The sequence below is a fragment of the Poecilia mexicana genome, unplaced genomic scaffold (genome assembly GCF_051168715.1).
Source record: "Poecilia mexicana isolate PSO_F unplaced genomic scaffold, ASM5116871v1 scaffold_3, whole genome shotgun sequence".
In the NCBI taxonomy this organism is placed as follows: domain Eukaryota; kingdom Metazoa; phylum Chordata; class Actinopteri; order Cyprinodontiformes; family Poeciliidae; genus Poecilia; species Poecilia mexicana.
This window is the reverse complement of record NW_028263372.1, coordinates 5,152,839-5,169,674: the sequence shown is the minus strand read 5'-3', so window position 1 is coordinate 5,169,674 and position 16,836 is coordinate 5,152,839. Positions and strand designations below refer to the sequence as shown.

Sequence of the window (16,836 nt, the reverse complement as noted above, 5' to 3'; positions counted from 1 at the left end):
TTCGTTGCCTTAACATTTGATTTTGACACATTGTATTGATTCAATCGTCACCTTGGTTGACAAGAAAAATAAAAAAAGTATATTTTTTTCTGAAACCCAGTAAACTCTTTCATTTTTTTTATTTAATAATTGAGACAATTTGTGATACTGGAGTGCCTCACCGGTCCCGAGTGTCACTGCTGCTTAGTGGATTGTAAAACTGTACATGCACTGAACTAAATTGAAAGACTTAAATTGTAAGCTATTTTACTGTTTTTCAACTGTAGCTCTTTTTTTTTGCTACAGTTTTATTTCTACATAAAAAGAAAATACTACAAAAACAAACAAAAGAATGTAGTAAATAATGTGTCTGACCAAAATAAAAGTCACCACATGGATTTAGCAAAGCAAATAAGGGGGAACCTCCACAATTAGATATAAATGCTTTTTTTGTCAAAATGTCTCTAATGCCTATTTCTGAAATAGGCATTAGAGTACAATGATATATGGTTCTGTCTCCATAGGCATTCTTCAAATAAAAACAAGCTTTATATATTTTACAATCCACTGTGATGAAAAATATGTTTTTGAACAGAGACCTCATTATGTTTTCCAGTGCAGATCTAAAGTTAGAGAATTTGCCATGTTATTACTTTTCAAGACTCTTTAAATTACTTTTCAAAAACATTAAATTTGTAGATCATTATCGGTACCCTATAGGGCATTGTACTCAAATAGTCTCTTTTAAATTTCATAGAGAGCTAGTTGTAAAAAAATAAATAAATAAAATAAAAAAGGCTGAAAGTGATTTTGGGCTTTAATTTTAAGAGCACATCTTGCTTTTCTTTTGATGCAGAGCAGAGAAAGGTTGATGTGACCTTTATTTCTGTGTTATAGTGTGGCAACCTCTTCCTGAATAGCACACTTAGTTTCATCTATAAGTTTTAAGGTCAAACTCAGCATCTTTCATTATATGCTCAGTTTGAATGGCTGTCTATTTCTGCCTGTAGACTGAATCACTGACAGATTTACAAGGCAAGTCGCCTCTTTAAAACTAGAAACATCAAATTCTGGAGCATGTAGTTATTACAATCTATTATTCTGTTTGACATTTAAACCGTTTTTAGTCTTGAAGCATGTCTTTCATGGTTTTATGGTTGAAATGTCTTGATAATGATGTGCTCAATGATAATTTTGTCTTAATTCTGAGAAAAAACATTTTATGTTTTCTGCATCAGTTTACTTATATTTTGTAAGAGTCAGACAGTTACAGACATGACATAAATGATGTTCCATAGAAAAAACAGTTTACCACAGTTGTGTAGAGAAAGAGCTGGCAACCCTGTGTCTTATCAGCCACTCCACAAAGCAGCCTCGATGAGCTTCAGGTTAACTGCTGCAAATAAGCCTGGATGTAGCTGCAAGCTCAAGATTTCAACAACTTTGGAGAGAAAAGTAATTAGAGATATTAACAAGATCCCTGAGTCATTGCCAAGATGATTGCTGTTCAGCTGGCCTGTTGTGGATTTGATATGACAAGGAAGACATTATGAGAGCTCTTCATCATGGAGGACTTGAAGGTACCATCCAAAAAAACTCCATTGCTGAAACAGCAGTTCATCAGTGTTTGACTAAAGTTTGTCCGTAAACATTTGAAACATGGTGATGTGTTCTGGAAAACTGTTCTTTGGTCTGATTAGACTAGTATCAAGCTCTTTGAGCACAAAGAGCTTGCTTTTGTTTTGGGGAGGGAGCGACCTTCAACCCTGAAACCAGTTAAACACAGAAAAACTTGTGGTGGGACAATCATGTTGTGTGACTGTTTTGCTGCTTCTGGAACTGGGAACTTCATTTGTGTTCAGGGGTTTATAAAAAAAAGGATAGTGTGTTTTAATTTTAAAGAATTTTAAAGTCTGCTGCAAGTCTCACTTTACCTGGGTTTTCTTTTCTTTTCTTTTTTTTTAAAGAAAAGAATAGCTTTCCATCTATTTCCATCTGATATAAACAGAAACTTTCCGTAAGAAGAAACAAAAGAAAAAAAATATGTCCAGGCTATTTGGATTATTTCTGAGTTATTTTAACAGGGTAATGTTAAAATAACCCAAAGATGTGATTTGGGTCATAATTTCAGATTATGACCCAAATCACATCTTCAGGTTAGTCACAAACCTATTAGACATGAAAATCAGAGTCCAGATCTCAATTCAGTTAAGAGTCTGTGAGGGTTCAAGAAATTGCTAAAGGGCTTTAATCTGTTCTAGTCTAAAAACTTCAATACTTATACTCTACAAACTACATTATTCCTCACTAAAAGCTGAATACTTGAAATCCAGTTTATAATTTGTAAAATTCTTATTTAACATTAATTATACTTCCAACAAAATGTTTTCTCAGAGTCAGAGAACTTCAACTTGTGTACATATGTTAATACCTGATATGAGGTTGGATTACAGTAAATTCTATCAAGGCAACACATGCATTGAAAGTCTCTTCAATGCTAACACTATCTTATCCATGGTAATGAACAGCAGGGACAGTAGGTAATCCAGTGGGTGACCGTCCCCCGCATGCTAGAAACCAGCATGTTCAAAGCTAACTCAAGTGAGCAGTCTCCTCATAATTTACCAGTGCTGGCTCATCAGTTACCGGTGAAGTCTAACTTGGAGAGGTTTTTTTTAATCATAGCATAATTAATAACTACCCAAAATGGTAATTTTCAATAACCAGAAAAATTACAAGGAAAAGATTTAAAAGGAACTATACATTAAATAAAAAGCCAGAAATCCAGAGCACTGCAATGAGTAAATAAGCTTAGCTTCTTTGTCACAACACAGCAGACTACTATAGTTTTATAAATAGTTACAGTATAAAACAAATATATCACTTTAAAAGCTCTTTCAGCACATGTTTACACTGAGACAGATCCTGGACTGTCAAGAGCAGAATATCCTTCCCTTTTACAGCTTCTGTAATAAACTCAACAAATAAGGAAAAGGGAAGTGATATGAATCCCAGTGATATGCAAACATTAAACAGAAACAGATACATTGTGGAACACAGCTGTTATTCTGACACTTAACTCCTCTTCAGCATATAGATGATGTAACTACTTTATTATTGAAACCTTTGGATTTTTACATGGAAATATTAACTTTTCTCATAGATATTAAAAAAATTAACAGAGGCATTAAACACAACAAGTAAGGAAAACTTGAACAAAATTCCCCTTCTATAGGAGATTCTTTGTAACAGTAGAATAAAACTAAATTACCACAATAAGTTTCTTACACACTATTTTTCTCAACCTTGCCCAGATAGTAAATATTTACCCTCCTTTGTGGATTTTTTCCAGCTGCCCTGAAAACTGCAGTGATCAAATCACTTTTGAAGAGACCTAATGTAAACTGATCAATAATTACAAGACCAACCTATTCTAAAAGATCTGGCATTGAATATTTAAAGTTTATGGGAAAAAATGGCTTCACTTGTGCCGTCCAGTTACCTTTTAGACTCTATGAAGCACTGAGACTTTACTTTAGAATCATCAGTGATTGATCTAGAACCTCATTCTTGGTATCACTCCATCCCAGTGCTGAATTTGAAACAGTCTTAAAATACAGATGTATCTCTAGAAATTAAGATATATTGTTTTTTTCTTTATTTTAGTAATTCAGTCACTCATTTCAGAAAGTGTTCCATTATTCAAACATTGAAATGTTTCAAGGCTTTCTTTCTTGTCATTTTGATGAATATAACTCATAACAAAAAACCCTCATTGAAAAAAAAAAAAAACATTACATAACATTTAAATAAAAAAGGATATTTAGATAGAAATATCAGGCTGTCAGTCTATATTTGTTCAGTTGGTTGGGCCTGCAACAACCAAATTAGACATGTACATCACTTCTTTTTTTAAGTACCTGTCATATTCATTAAATTAAAAAATAGAATTTAAATGAATCTCATTTGAGTAAAAGTACCTTTTAAAAAGAACAACAGATATTAAACATATTTTTAATTAAGCCCACATTTCTGTAATAAAATGTTTTTGGTCTAATTTTTAAATGTGTTTTCATTAGTCATAAGCAAAATAAAACATCAAGAGAAATAAACGCTGGAAAACAGTCTGTGTATAATTGATCCATATAATGTGCTTCACCTAGTGACGTATTTACTGAAATAAATGAACTTTTCAATCTTATTGAAAAGTCAGTAATAGAAAACTGACTCAGTCATAACACGTTTCATCATATCAGCCTTAGAGGATGACTGGGGATGAAGAACTCTGACACTGATGCTGCCATCTTCTGCATGTTTGTCTCCTGATCCATTTTAAAATTCGTCTTGTATTCATCCTCACTGATGCTGTACAGCCAGGTATGTCTGTCTTCCCACTCACATTTCTATCTCTAGAAGCAGTTTTGGTGGAGCATCAGGTGGACATTTAAAAGGCAGGTGTTGAGAGCAGCTCACCCTGGGTGTGAGGTATCTGTCTGTCCCATAAGAGGGAGTTCATTTAACAAATCCCTTGTAACACCAATAGTAACCAAACCTGTTTTCCCACTTTTGCTGCAGGAAGAATCAGAGAACTCACTTCTGACAATGTAATACTGAGGTGGCCTGTCTAAGAAGGACTGTTTGCACAACTTCATCTTGTAAAATCAAGACTTAAGACTCTAAGTCTTAATTTAGAGTAAAAAATGAAGTAGTTCTTGAGTTGCCTAGTTACACTGATGATAAACTGATAACTCTCAGTTAACTGAGCATTGAAGAAGCCTCTCAAACATTTTCACTGGAAGCATTCTGGGCAATCTGCAGGGAAAAGCTCATATGCTGACAGGAGATGTGAATGATTTGTAAAACCTGTGAGGCAACATGACTGTAAACTACATCTGGCAGCAGTTCTGGTGTTGATACCTGATTCCTTACATTCTATGTGCTTTCACACCATTCTACTAAATCTGGGCTCCATTTTAGACACATTTTTTTTCTCAAACTTGAACTGAGTTGTTGTACACTAAACAGATTTTCTTTTTAAAACAGCTTGTGGAAAACTTTTATTTTTATTGATCTAGAAACTTGTAGAAAAAAAATTTAGAAACTTTTATTCTACTTTGAAAAAAAAACATTTTAAATCCTTTTTCTAAGTACTAGGACTAGGACAAGGACAGGTCAAATCTGGCTGGAATTACTCTACACCAATTACAGATGCTTAAAACAATGAAGTTTCTTATCGCTTTACTTCATTTGTAAAAACAAGAAATGAGGATTCTTAGTTTTCCTCTAAATAATGTAAAATCATCTCATGAATCCATCATGCGTGTCCCACCCAAGAAATGAATGGATGAAATGGAAGTTCTGTGCAGAGGGAGTACTGCTGTCTGACAGGTCAGAAAACCTTTAGTATTGCATCCATTCAGAGTCAGTCCTCTTTTTCTCCAGAATTTCTTCTGTAGTTCTTTGCCATAGTCTTCCTGAAGGAGGTGAAGTTAACCTTGGACTCACCTAACTTCTCCTCTTCCAGAGCCACAGGTTCACCCATGCTTTTCTCTGTATTTTTCTTTCCATGTTTTGATTTTTCTGTTGTATCTCCAACCTCCGCTCTTTCTCTACCTTCATTATCCTCATCCTCCTCAGCCAGGTGACTCAGCTGTAACTCCTTCTCCTTTCCCTGCAGATCAGGTGGCAACTGCACAGCCACCTGCTCTTTCGAGAGCCGCTTTGGTCTGGAGAAGATCATCCTCTCCTGGACGTCACAGCGAAGATCACTTTTTGTCTCCTGATGCAGACTAGACAGGAACTGGTGAGCTGCTCTCCTGTTATCTTGATCGCTGCTCTCAGCCACATCCTCCAGGCTGTAGCGTGTCCATCGCTCGGGGTGCACCAGATAGTCTGGAACGCCTTTCTTTTTCTGTGGTATGGGAGAAGTGGAAGGAGGATGGCTCGTCTTCCTGCTTTCTGCTGAGTTCCCTTGGTTCCGCGGGGTGACAGAGCGCTTCTCTACACTGTCCAGGCAGTCAAAGATGCTGCGGCTGCGGAATGAGAAGCCTGAACTCGCTCCGCTCAGGCTGAAAGAACTCTGTGCTGCGGGAGCAGAAGGTGAAGCAGAGGTCATCGCCTCCCCGTCTTCATCGCTGTGATCCAGCTCTGGGTCAAACGGAGCCTCTCTTGGTGCTTCTTCAGGCTCAGATTCATCGCTGGCTGAGAGCTCTAACACATCATCATCATCCTCGTGGTCTCTGATGTTTCTGTGATCAGACATCTTCATAACATCACTGAGACTCGACTGAACAAGAAACCTGATGAGGACAGGAGAGAGAGTTAAAACATCTGATAAATAAAAACAGAAATAAAAACATGTACTGTAATTTTTCCATCAGTGGTCTATTTTATGTCAACACCAAACTATTATGGGCCAAACATTGAACACCAAACATAGAACAAATATTAATTTCTAATCTTTCTAACATAGGTCGTTTCAGAACGTTAATTTTTAAATATAGATTTTTCTTATTTGTCCACAAATTAGTTGTTCCTAAAAGCAGTTTAGTTCTAACATATTTGTATAATTGAAATGCTAAGAGGCAACGAGATAAATTAGCAGAACCTACAGGCTATGTTTTTTTCCTCAACTCTGAAAAGTCAGATTGTTCCATACAGTCAATACAGAGTTGGCGCGTTACATATCATTGCTACACTGTTTAATAATCACAGTTTAAGCAGCGACCGCATGATGGACCAAAATAAACAACCGCTGTGTATGATACAGCTACAGCTTCAATTCAGTTCATTGTGCGGGGAGTACAGCTAGCATACTAATGCTTACACATTTAGCAATTTATCCCCACCGTTTGGATCCACAGAATGCAAACCTTGATTCTTACATGACAATAAAATTATTTTTGCAATATTTTACCTGACTGCTGGCTGTAGGATCAGTAGCCAGAGAAGAGGTTAACATTCACAGTCAGTGCGCTACATCAAACCAGGAAGAAAAATAGATCCTCCGGAAACACGTCACTTCAAACTTTTGACACCGGAGATTAACTTCCGGGTGTATTTTTGTTGTTATAAAACATTTTAATAGTATTGTTTTTCTTGGTATAACAAAAAAAACATATATATTTTTTCTTTTTTGTATGTATGTTCCACTTTTTTAAAATGGAGAAGAAATATGTATGCATACGAGAGCATTGTGCGCATGCCCGGTGTTATGAGTTACGATTGGCTCGGGCTCCGGATTGGCAGAGAGAACACTGACCGGGATATTTTGAAAGCAGCAGGGTGGATGCTACTGGTAGTTTAGTGTTTGTAAATCAGGAAATATTTGAACACCTTTAAGAACTGCATTAGACTGGTTTTTTAGCGCATCCATGGAGCAGGAAAACCAGAAAATGGCGTGTATAGTCAGTGACATGTCGGACATGGTGGTGGTTGATTTGCACTCTGCCGTTAAAGCTGAAGAAACAGAGGAAGGTCTTCCTGGAGCGGGGCGCAGCCAGTTGGATATAACCCAAGGTCTGTGGAAAGCTTTCACTGTTTCTTTCAGACACTAAAGTGGTTAAAATCACTTGGGTACAATCCTCTGCTGTAAAATTGACTAAAGGCGAGTAGTGCTAAGCTAATAGCAGCTAGACAGATTCGGTTCGGTTGACTGAGTCAACGTAACTTATCGTGTCTTGACGGTTAAATTAGTCTGTGTGTTTTTATGTTTGTATCTTTGAGACTTTACCTGATTTACTTGGCATTATACTGACTGACTACTATCAGGGCATTACACTCAAAATGCCTCTGTCACAAGGACAAACTGTACTGTTCCCTGTGGCCCTGGTGCTTTATGTTATAAACTGTCTCCAATAAGAATCAGAAAACAGCTATGTCCACCCTTTTAAGAAAAAAAAGCTTATATTGAATTGCCAATGTTTAAAGTGGGTTGTCACAGAGAGCAGAGGAATTATTTTCACACATTTAAGATCCATTGGCGGAAATAGGATTAATGTTAAAACTTGAGCGACTCACAGCGTTGCCTTTGTACAGCTTTGACAAGTAATATATGAAAAGAAAAAAGTACAATAAAAATATAGAAAATGAACATAAATAAAACAAAAGGAAAATATGAAATCTAGCAGTAGGATTTGCCCATTACACAGGTTATTGCACGTCACGTGATCTATTACACATTCAGTAATGTTGACTGTCCGGTTGTTTCAGTCCTCCTGTACATCTTCTGCCCCCCCACAGCCCCCACCATCATGCCATTTAGGACTAAGCAGTTTCTGAGTCTGTTTGTTCTGGATTTGGGGAGGAGCAAATCCAGTGTGTAGAGGTGCTTGGCAATGTCCACGATGACAAACAGTTCAACTGTCCTCTCCTCTAACACTGTAGAGTATTGTAAAAGTGACTATATTTGAGCTTTTTAGAATGTTATTCCCTCATCAAAAACAAATTTGGATTGCCACTTTGATTCTTTCATGCATGTTTGAGAAATCCTCTAATTTCCCCTGTTAGCCATTCAGAGGTTCCTAATCATTTGTCCTCCAATCAAAGTCCCCAATCCCAGTTTCCGACCCCCTCTGTGAGGGGGGTAAGGGGGGCAGGCTACTCCTCCAGACTAGCAGCAGCAGCAATTAGTAAACACATGGTAGAACTGCACATCTTCTGAGCTCATTATATTAGCTTCAAAGCTTCCTAAGAACACCTGTAAGCATCTCATTTGAGGAGCATTGTTGCAATGATGAGCTGAAGGGCAGTGTTGGAAAGAGTAGAGGTCAATTTCAAGCCAGCAAATTGCAAAGTCTAAATTATTTAAGTCATGTTGATATGGGTGTGAAATATAGACCTAGAATCTTATCTCAATTTTTTGTGGTAGCATAGTGATGATCATAAAGATTAAAGATGTATATTGATGGTTGATTGATGTTAAGTTGTTTATGTGAATTGACTTTTGAGAGAAGGGGAAGCAGAGTATTTTTCTTCAAAATACTCTTCATTCAAAACTTTTGCCTGCTTTTATGTGACATCCTCATTTTAAGTTATAAATAAATTAAATAAACAAATGAATTAAATGAAAATGAAATGAATGTGATTCGCCCTCCACAGCCCTGAGTCTAAATGAGGACAGTGGAGAGGACAGTGATGACGACAGTGGCACAGATCATTTCAGCAGTGAGAAGTCTGGGACTCAGCTGCAGAGATGCGAGCAGCACAGAGGTGGAAGCTCCAGTCTGCCTGACACCTTCCAGACCGGCAGCCTGCTGTTCTACGAGAGGTTTAAGGCGTATCAGGACTACATGCTGGGTAACTCTGACACCACCACAGTCTGGCCGCCATGTTTCTTAGTTATTTAATGCCACATGTTTGTTGATGTGCAGGAGACTGTAAGCCCTCAGAGGTGAAGGCCTTCACAGCAGACTACCTGGACAAGGCGATGGAGCCGTGTGACTGGTTGGCTCTGTGGAGCACTGACGTCTTTGATGTGGTGGTGGAGGTAGGAGCAGCTCATTTAGACGGCTAAATGAGCCGTCTAAATGAGCTGCTAACAGTCATGTTTGTGGGATTCTGTTGGTGAGTTCAGGTGCGAGATCTGGACCTGAACGACCTCAAGGCATGTGTGAAGCTGGTGCTGCCTCTGCAGTGTGAAATCAGAAGCTGTGAGATAACAGAGGAATCCTTTAATTCTCTGCTGGAGGCGACTCAGCACAAAGTTCCCCTGCTGGAGCTGCAGGTCCTCTACAATGAGTCGGGGGACTTTGACCAGACGGCGCTCACTCTTGAGCACTTAAGGTAGGGTGCTCTGAATTGGATCTGACTGATGTACTGCAGAACAATACTAAGAGTCTTCTCGTGTCTGCAGGTTTTTCTACAAACACATCTGGAGGCAGTGGGATGAAGAGGATGAGAACGATGACTTTGACTACTTTGTTCGTTGTGTGGAACCTCGTCTCAGACTGTAAGCAGAACTTGAACTTCTGGAATGTGAAGGTCGATGCTCAGACTGGACAATATGACTGAAAAACGTTTTGCGATATAAGCATTCTATATCAGTCAAAATGGATAATTAGTTTTATTTTTTTAATATTTGAAATATACCCCCAAACTGGTGATGTGATCTTTCCTGTTTTAGCCACAGTTTTCAGTTTTATGAGGCACCATAGCAAAACAAGAAACTGCTACCATGTATGTTGATCAACAGGTTGTTGCTAGGTAACCAAAGAGTGAGTGAGTTAGTTAGTTGATGCCACCAACTTTGCTTAGCTCGTCATTCCTAGCTTTTCTTCTGCTCAGAATGCTGTGTGGTTTTGGATTGGAGTTCAGTGAAATTATGAAAAATTCTATCAGACATATTATCTGTTGATATAGATCACATATATATTTTGTTATTGGTTTGTTGTCCAGCCCTAGTTGATGCTGATGTCCTCTTGCAGCTACTATGACATCCTGGAAGACAGAGTCCCAGCTGGCCTGGTGGCAGAGTACCAGTCCTTGCTGCAGAGCTGCTCCCAGTGCTTCCAGCAGTTTTCAGAGCTGCGTGGCGGACTGAGCGCCGATTCAGACTCAGAGATAGACAATGTGTCCATGGTGGAGGGCCTGAAGCTCTACGACCAGCTGGAAACATTTAAACGCAAACTGCAGATCATCGAGAACCCCCTGCTGAGGTGTGTCCCTCACTGTCCCTCACTGTCCCTCACTGTCCCTCGCTGTCTCTCTCCCTCACTCGTACACAACAAACCCCTGACTTCCCTCTGCACCTGTCCAGGTATGTGCTGGCCTACAAAGGCAGCTCCAGGCGGCAGTGTGTGCAGAGTCGTGGACTTAGAGCGTCCGGTGTGAAGGTGGTTCACGTGGTAACGGCCAGCTGCAACACCATCCAGCTGCAGTCTCTCCTCACTGCACGCCTCCTACCGCTCAGCTCCTCTGATGACACAGAGATCCAGGTGAGAGCACACACATGCTGACAGCATAGCAGGGTCAGATGCTGTGGTTTAAACACAGGAAGTTTAGAAAGGTTGACCCAGCTCACTTCTGATTTGACCATTTAAATCAACTTCTTCACTCATTCTGCTGTAGATTAGCTGTGGTTGGGATTAGGGCTGCAGCTAACAATTATTCTAGTTGTCGATTTTAATGATTAATCAGATTTAAAAAATTCTCATTCTGCAGATTTTTTTAATCTAGCCACTTAAGTCTTTTTTATACAATAATAGGAATACAATAACCCCTTAAATGTCACTCGAAAACACTTACCTGCAAGTCAATAAGTCCATGTAGACAGTAGTGTCCTTATGGCATGTAAGGAATTTTAAAAATGGCACTTAAATAACTAATTTAATTAATTTTAAATAAAACAGGAAACATTTCATTGCCTAAACTGCAATAACAGCTTTTCCTTAGAGAACACTCGATCATTTGTAGTAAAGGAAGCATCTGCAGCTAAAACTCCTTCTAACATCAACATGAGAAAAGCTCTGTCCTTTCTGCTAGACTGAACGTCAGTATGGTGTGGCTGATATGGTGAGAGTTTTTGGATTAATGGATTAATAATTATATTGCAAAAGATGCTTAACAGATTTTTTTTCAGATGCTAAAACTGCCACTTAATGAGTTTTGGCTTAAGGTTTGAAGAAAATTTGGCTTAATTTGGCTTTCTTTAGCTAATGTCTTTTTTAAGACGATGATTTCAGTAATCGATTCATCATCATTAATCTAATGAATCATTTTAGCCCTGTCTGAGGTCATTATATTGATGAATTGGTCCCACGCTTTAGCTTTTGAGCAGATCAGCCCACTTTTGAATGTAGAATGCTTTGTTTACAGATTAGTTTATGGTCAATAGAAAGGCCAAAGCAAAGCCCATATCATCAACTCTCCATCTCTGTACTAAACAGTTTGTGCTGCTATCCTCACACAAACACACACACACGCACACACACCTACACACACACGAGGGCAGTCTATCCACTTTGAGAGGATGAACGGTTTGATGTCTTGCAGTTCCATAGAGATCCAGTGTCAGCCGTGGATTCCTGTCATCAGGGTGACATGGTCATCATTCTTCCAGGAACTTACAGAGTCAGCAGCTCCATCTTCATACCAGACTCCATCACTGTTGAAGGTAAGAAAACACATTGTGTGGTTGGAAAAGCACTTTTAGACGATCGTTCCCTTAAGAAGATCCAGCTCCATGTTGATGTGAACACTGATGTTTTGAGAAATGCTGTTAGGAATTCTAAATATAATGCTAAACAATAAAGCTAGATGTTGTTTAGAATAGAGTTAGAATTAATAGATCTGCCCTTATGGATTGGGCACATTTTCAACAGTACCATTTAGAATTTTTCAATATTGGGATTGATACAGATATTGATATTGGATCATATATATTGTTTTAGAACCTAACCCACAGCGTTCTCCTTGACCTGCTGCTGTGTTTGTTGGTCCTCATGTTGCTGTCTGTTCAATAATGTTCTGTATAAAACCTCACAGGTTTGTTAGATACACATGTGGGCATTAAAAATTAGAGGTGATTACTGAAGACTATTGGTTGCACAGGATATTATGTATTGGCATCAGTGTAGCGGGATTAGAGGATGTAAATGAACTGTATCTTTCAGTTCATTTCAGTTTCAGCCAGAGTTTCCTGAGACATGTTGAACATTCAGAGGAATGCTGGGTGTTAATAGATCTCTTGCTTTGTGTACCAGGCTTTGGATTCCCTGATGAAGTTGTGATTGAAAATCAACACAAAGGCGACTCATTTGTGGAGTCCACAGGAGCCGATGTCAGAGTGTCCAACATCAAGTTCATCCAGCATGATGCTGTTGAAGGCATTCTGTGTGAGTAGGTCATATTCAAGCTACCACTTCATTCAGTCCAGTTTGTTTAAGATTACAGACAATCTTGAAACTTCAGTGCAAAATTTGTCAATACAGTTTTCATGAAAACTGCTACAACGGAAACAACGACCACAATGTGATTGGAACAGAATCTTTGTTTTAGAAGTACAACTAAATTGGTGTCAATGTTTTCTGTAAATCTCTTAATTTATTGTACAGCAGTACAAATTGTTGTTTGAAAAAATTCAAATGCAGAAATCCACTTAGTATTCAGAACAGGAATAAACTCTTCACCAGTTTAAAGTCCTTTCTTAGGAAACTAGTTTCCTCAGCCATTACATCACACTACCAGTCTACTGAAAGGTAAATATCACACTACTTACAAGTGAAATATGACGGAGCATGTTTAACTAACTCTTATAAAGTTAATGCTGTTTTAAAACTATAGTGGATGAACAATGAGCTACATAAGTTCAAACAGATGAGTGGCTACTCCAGCAGATGGCCTGATTAATTTGCCAGTTAATAGATATTAGCTAATCCACCTAACATTAGCTGGTTACTCTTCCAGTGTACATAGTAGCACTGCAAATTAAAAATATGTAATATCCTTCATATTACAAGCATTAAACTATTTCTATTATTTGGATTTTAATAATACTGAGTAATCTGTCAGCATTGTTATTCAATTAGCCTGATTGATTATTTTTTGCAGAACAAACATCAAAACTAAAAAGATGGATTTTCCATCAGCAGTAATCTTACGTGTCACTTGCCCTGACGCCTGTGATGTTTAAAGTGCTGAATCTTCCTTGTCGATTGATGACCAGGTGTACGTCAGGGCACTCTGAACATGGAGAACTGTGTGCTGCAGTGTGACACTACCGGCGTGATTGTGCAGACATCTGCCCGCTTCACCATGAACATGTGTGACCTGTATGGCTCCAAGGTTCGGACAGCACACACCAATCACACAGGAAGCCCCCTGCTCCTGCTTGTCTTTGTTAAACAGACGGCTTCCATGTCACAAACTCTGTTTTTTGCTGTTTGATGATTGGCTGATCTTGATGATGTCAGTCATGTGTCTGTGCAGGGGGCAGGTGTTGAGATTTATCCTGGCAGCATTTCCAGTCTGGTCAGTAATAGCATCCATCACTGTAAGGACGGAGTCCTGATCAAGGTGAGGTGTCACGACTCCTGCCGACTTTCAGCCTAAAAGAAAAAAACTTATTCAAACAAAATCCTGCAACCTGTTGAAATGTGCTGTTAATAGTTTTACAACTGGTGTTGACCAAAGTGTGTATGTGTGTGTGTTGAAGCATAAATGAATTATTTGAACTAGAACACACACAGAAAAAACCCCCCACAAATGCCATGCACCTCTTTCAAATCAGACAAAATTGGTGACAAACGCTTGTGCAGCAAAAATTTCCGTTTGTGCCGCTATCATTTTATAGATACTAAGAAATGCTTCCAGAGGTCATGAAAGGTCAACCAGCCCCCCTACCATCTTCAAATAAGATAAAACTGGTGTCAGTCATTTCGACTACGTCTGTGCAGCAATAATTTTTGTTTATGCTGCTTTGGCTTTGAAGTTATGAAAGTTTAAAGGTCATCTTGATTTTGTAAAAGTGGGGGCCTGGTTGGAAGCGCCACAAACAAAATGTTTTACTGTACAAATGTAGCACAAACGTTTGACATCAATTTATCTGATTTGAAGAAGGTCGGGGGGAGGGGCTTCACTGAGGTATGCCATGGTTTTATATTTCTCAAAGATTTTTTCAGAGATTAGGATTAATCATTTTCCTTCAGCATGTATTCACAATAGAGCTGCTACTAATTATTTTAGTAATTTATTATTCTATCGATTATTAATAAGAGAAAGAAATTGGCACATTTGGTAGATTTTTTGTTTAACCATTTAAGTCTTTTATGCAGTATTAGAAATTCATTAAAATATGCATCTAAACAATCTACTTTTATAAAAATAATAATAAAGAATACATATTTCCTAAAATACAGCAGCAGATTTCCTTTAGTGAACATTTCATTTGTAGCTAAGGATGCATCTGCAGCTAAAGCTAAAATCCTCCTAACCTTAAATTTCTAACAGATGCAAGGTTTATATTTTTTTTGATTAACTCATTATTGAATAGCAAAAGGTGCCATTTGAGGAGTCCTGGGTACAACAGATAAAGTTATTTCAGTTTTAGGTCAGGTAACGTTGCTGCATTTTCCAGAAGGTGGTGCTATTTCACGTGATCTCTTATTTCTGAGGCATTTGGTATTCTATGTCAGGCTGATAGGTTTTCTTTCTGTAGCACTGAATCTCTGCTTTCTAATGTAAGTTTTCTTTTCAAAAGTATGGTCCATATGATGTGTGTGCATGTGTGGACATGCAGGACTTTGCCAATGAGCTGGATGGGATGCCATCCATCACCATGGAAAACAATATCATCCACAACAATGAGGACTACGGTGTGATTCTGGTTAAACCGGGTACTGGAGAGGAGCAGAGGGTCCAGTCCTGTGAGGGTGAAGGTCAGCAGCTCTCATTGTGCTTGATGCTCTGATGGTTATCTTGGTAGAATCAGTAGTTAGCTCATCTGTAGTTCTTCTGTTTGTCCCCAGAAGACCCAGCGATGCAAAGCGCTGACGACCAGCAGCAGGAGGCTCCTCCAGAGCTGACAGCAGCAAAGTCAGACTCTGCTGGGTCCCAGCTGGAGTCAGCAGTCAGCAGTGACGGCGATGCTGCTGGTGCTGCCGCCGGCAGGAAGTGGCAGTTCGGTCGTCAGCTGAGTAGAAGCAAGGAAGTGTCCTGCAGCCGAGCGGTCCAGGATCTGATGGAGCATCAAATCTTTGTTTCTGTTCAGGAGAATCAGTTCAAATGGAATGGAAAAGGCGACTTTGGAATCTTTTTCTACTGACTTTCACTCTGGCTGATTAAGTCTAAGAAGTTTGTCTGCTTTTTAGTTCTTGTTCCCATTTATTGGCGTTACCTGTCTTGATTACAGTTGGTTGTCTTCTGATTTGAAAAGACCACTGGAAAATTGTTGTCTTGGAGGTATTGCATGCTGTTTGTAACACTACAATGTGTTCTCAGTACTAATTTTGTTTGACTTTGCACAAATCTTTTTATCTAAATTATTCCTTCCGGGCTCCTCACGCTGCTTTTATCAGCATGAGGATATGCTGATGAAGCTTAATGGATTATTATTTTCAAATCAACTTGTTATGTTGATGGTAGTTATGGTGTTTTTACCTTTAATAAAAAAAATATATTTAGAAATGGAACTTTTTGTGCTAAGTAGTTATGTATTGATGGCTTCAGAAACTTTTATTGTGAAAAGTATTCACACAATTTGAATATATACACACTAACATAACACCATAAGCCCACAAAGGTCAGTGTATTTTATTGGGATTTAATGTTTAGTTTAAGTAAATAACACACTGGAATGATGCTGGAAGGACAGAGTGTGAACACATGGGTTCCGTTTCCTATCCATTCTGAGCAACAGCATCTCTACAGCATAATGCTGCCATCACTACTTTGTTTTTTTTCTAGTGGTGTGTACAGAGTAATGATTTACATGTGGGCCAGAAGAATATTTAGGACTGAAGCACATGTCAAATGTGTTCTGAGTAAAAGAAACCTTGATTATAGAAATTTTATTTTGAGAGGCATACATATTTTCTAACTTAAATCGACCCTCCTCTCATGATTTGAGGCCCGACTCTGTAGGATCAGTAAAATGTGTGACTTAAAAAATATGTGATCAAATGATTTTTTTCTCTTATGGTTCTATGTCACAGAGGAACACAGGACAAACAACCACACATCTCTCTAAAGGAGAATTTAGAGAGATCAATCTGTCATGTTTTTGTTGGTTTGTACCTGGAGAGATCCCACACATACACAGGAAGAACAGGCAGAAAGACCCCAGGCTGGGATTCAAACCTGGGACCTTCGTGCTGCAAGGCAACAGTGCTACCAACGGCACCACTGTGCAGCCTGAGATGG

The 16,836-nt window shown here is 38.6% G+C and overlaps 2 protein-coding genes across 2 annotated transcripts; one reads left to right on the top strand and one right to left on the bottom strand.

Annotated features, from left to right (window-relative positions):
• Positions 1-3,073: 3,073 nt before the first annotated feature.
• On the bottom strand, positions 3,074-6,994 carry LOC106925758 (U5 small nuclear ribonucleoprotein TSSC4). Its single transcript, XM_015000238.2, has 2 exons — positions 6,896-6,994; positions 3,074-6,278 (listed from the first exon to the last, which is right to left on the bottom strand). Exon 2 carries the CDS (start codon positions 6,245-6,247, stop codon positions 5,402-5,404), a length of 846 nt encoding a protein of 281 aa, XP_014855724.1. The 5' UTR covers positions 6,248-6,278; positions 6,896-6,994; the 3' UTR covers positions 3,074-5,401.
• Positions 6,995-7,205: 211 nt separating this feature from the next.
• On the top strand, positions 7,206-16,106 carry LOC148160144 (SHC SH2 domain-binding protein 1-like). Its single transcript, XM_088004091.1, has 13 exons — positions 7,206-7,497; positions 9,079-9,276; positions 9,351-9,466; positions 9,554-9,762; positions 9,833-9,928; positions 10,404-10,634; positions 10,736-10,913; positions 11,971-12,091; positions 12,681-12,812; positions 13,643-13,761; positions 13,906-13,992; positions 15,215-15,353; positions 15,444-16,106. Exons 1-13 carry the CDS (start codon positions 7,353-7,355, stop codon positions 15,737-15,739), a joined length of 2,067 nt encoding a protein of 688 aa, XP_087860217.1. The 5' UTR covers positions 7,206-7,352; the 3' UTR covers positions 15,740-16,106.
• Positions 16,107-16,836: the final 730 nt, after the last annotated feature.

What these genes read in the sequence shown, in the direction of transcription:
- LOC148160144 (XM_088004091.1), top strand. Translation starts at nt 7,353, where the DNA reads ATGGAGCAGGAAAACCAGAAAATGGCGTGTATAGTCAGTGACATGTCG. An exon ending in GTGGAACCTCGTCTCAGACT is followed by an intron (nt 9,929 to 10,403) that starts GTAAGCAGAACT and finishes GTCCTCTTGCAG; the next exon opens with CTACTATGACATCCTGGAAG. An exon ending in GTGACCTGTATGGCTCCAAG is followed by an intron (nt 13,762 to 13,905) that starts GTTCGGACAGCA and finishes GTGTCTGTGCAG; the next exon opens with GGGGCAGGTGTTGAGATTTA.
- LOC106925758 (XM_015000238.2), bottom strand. Translation starts at nt 6,247, where the DNA reads ATGAAGATGTCTGATCACAGAAACATCAGAGACCACGAGGATGATGAT.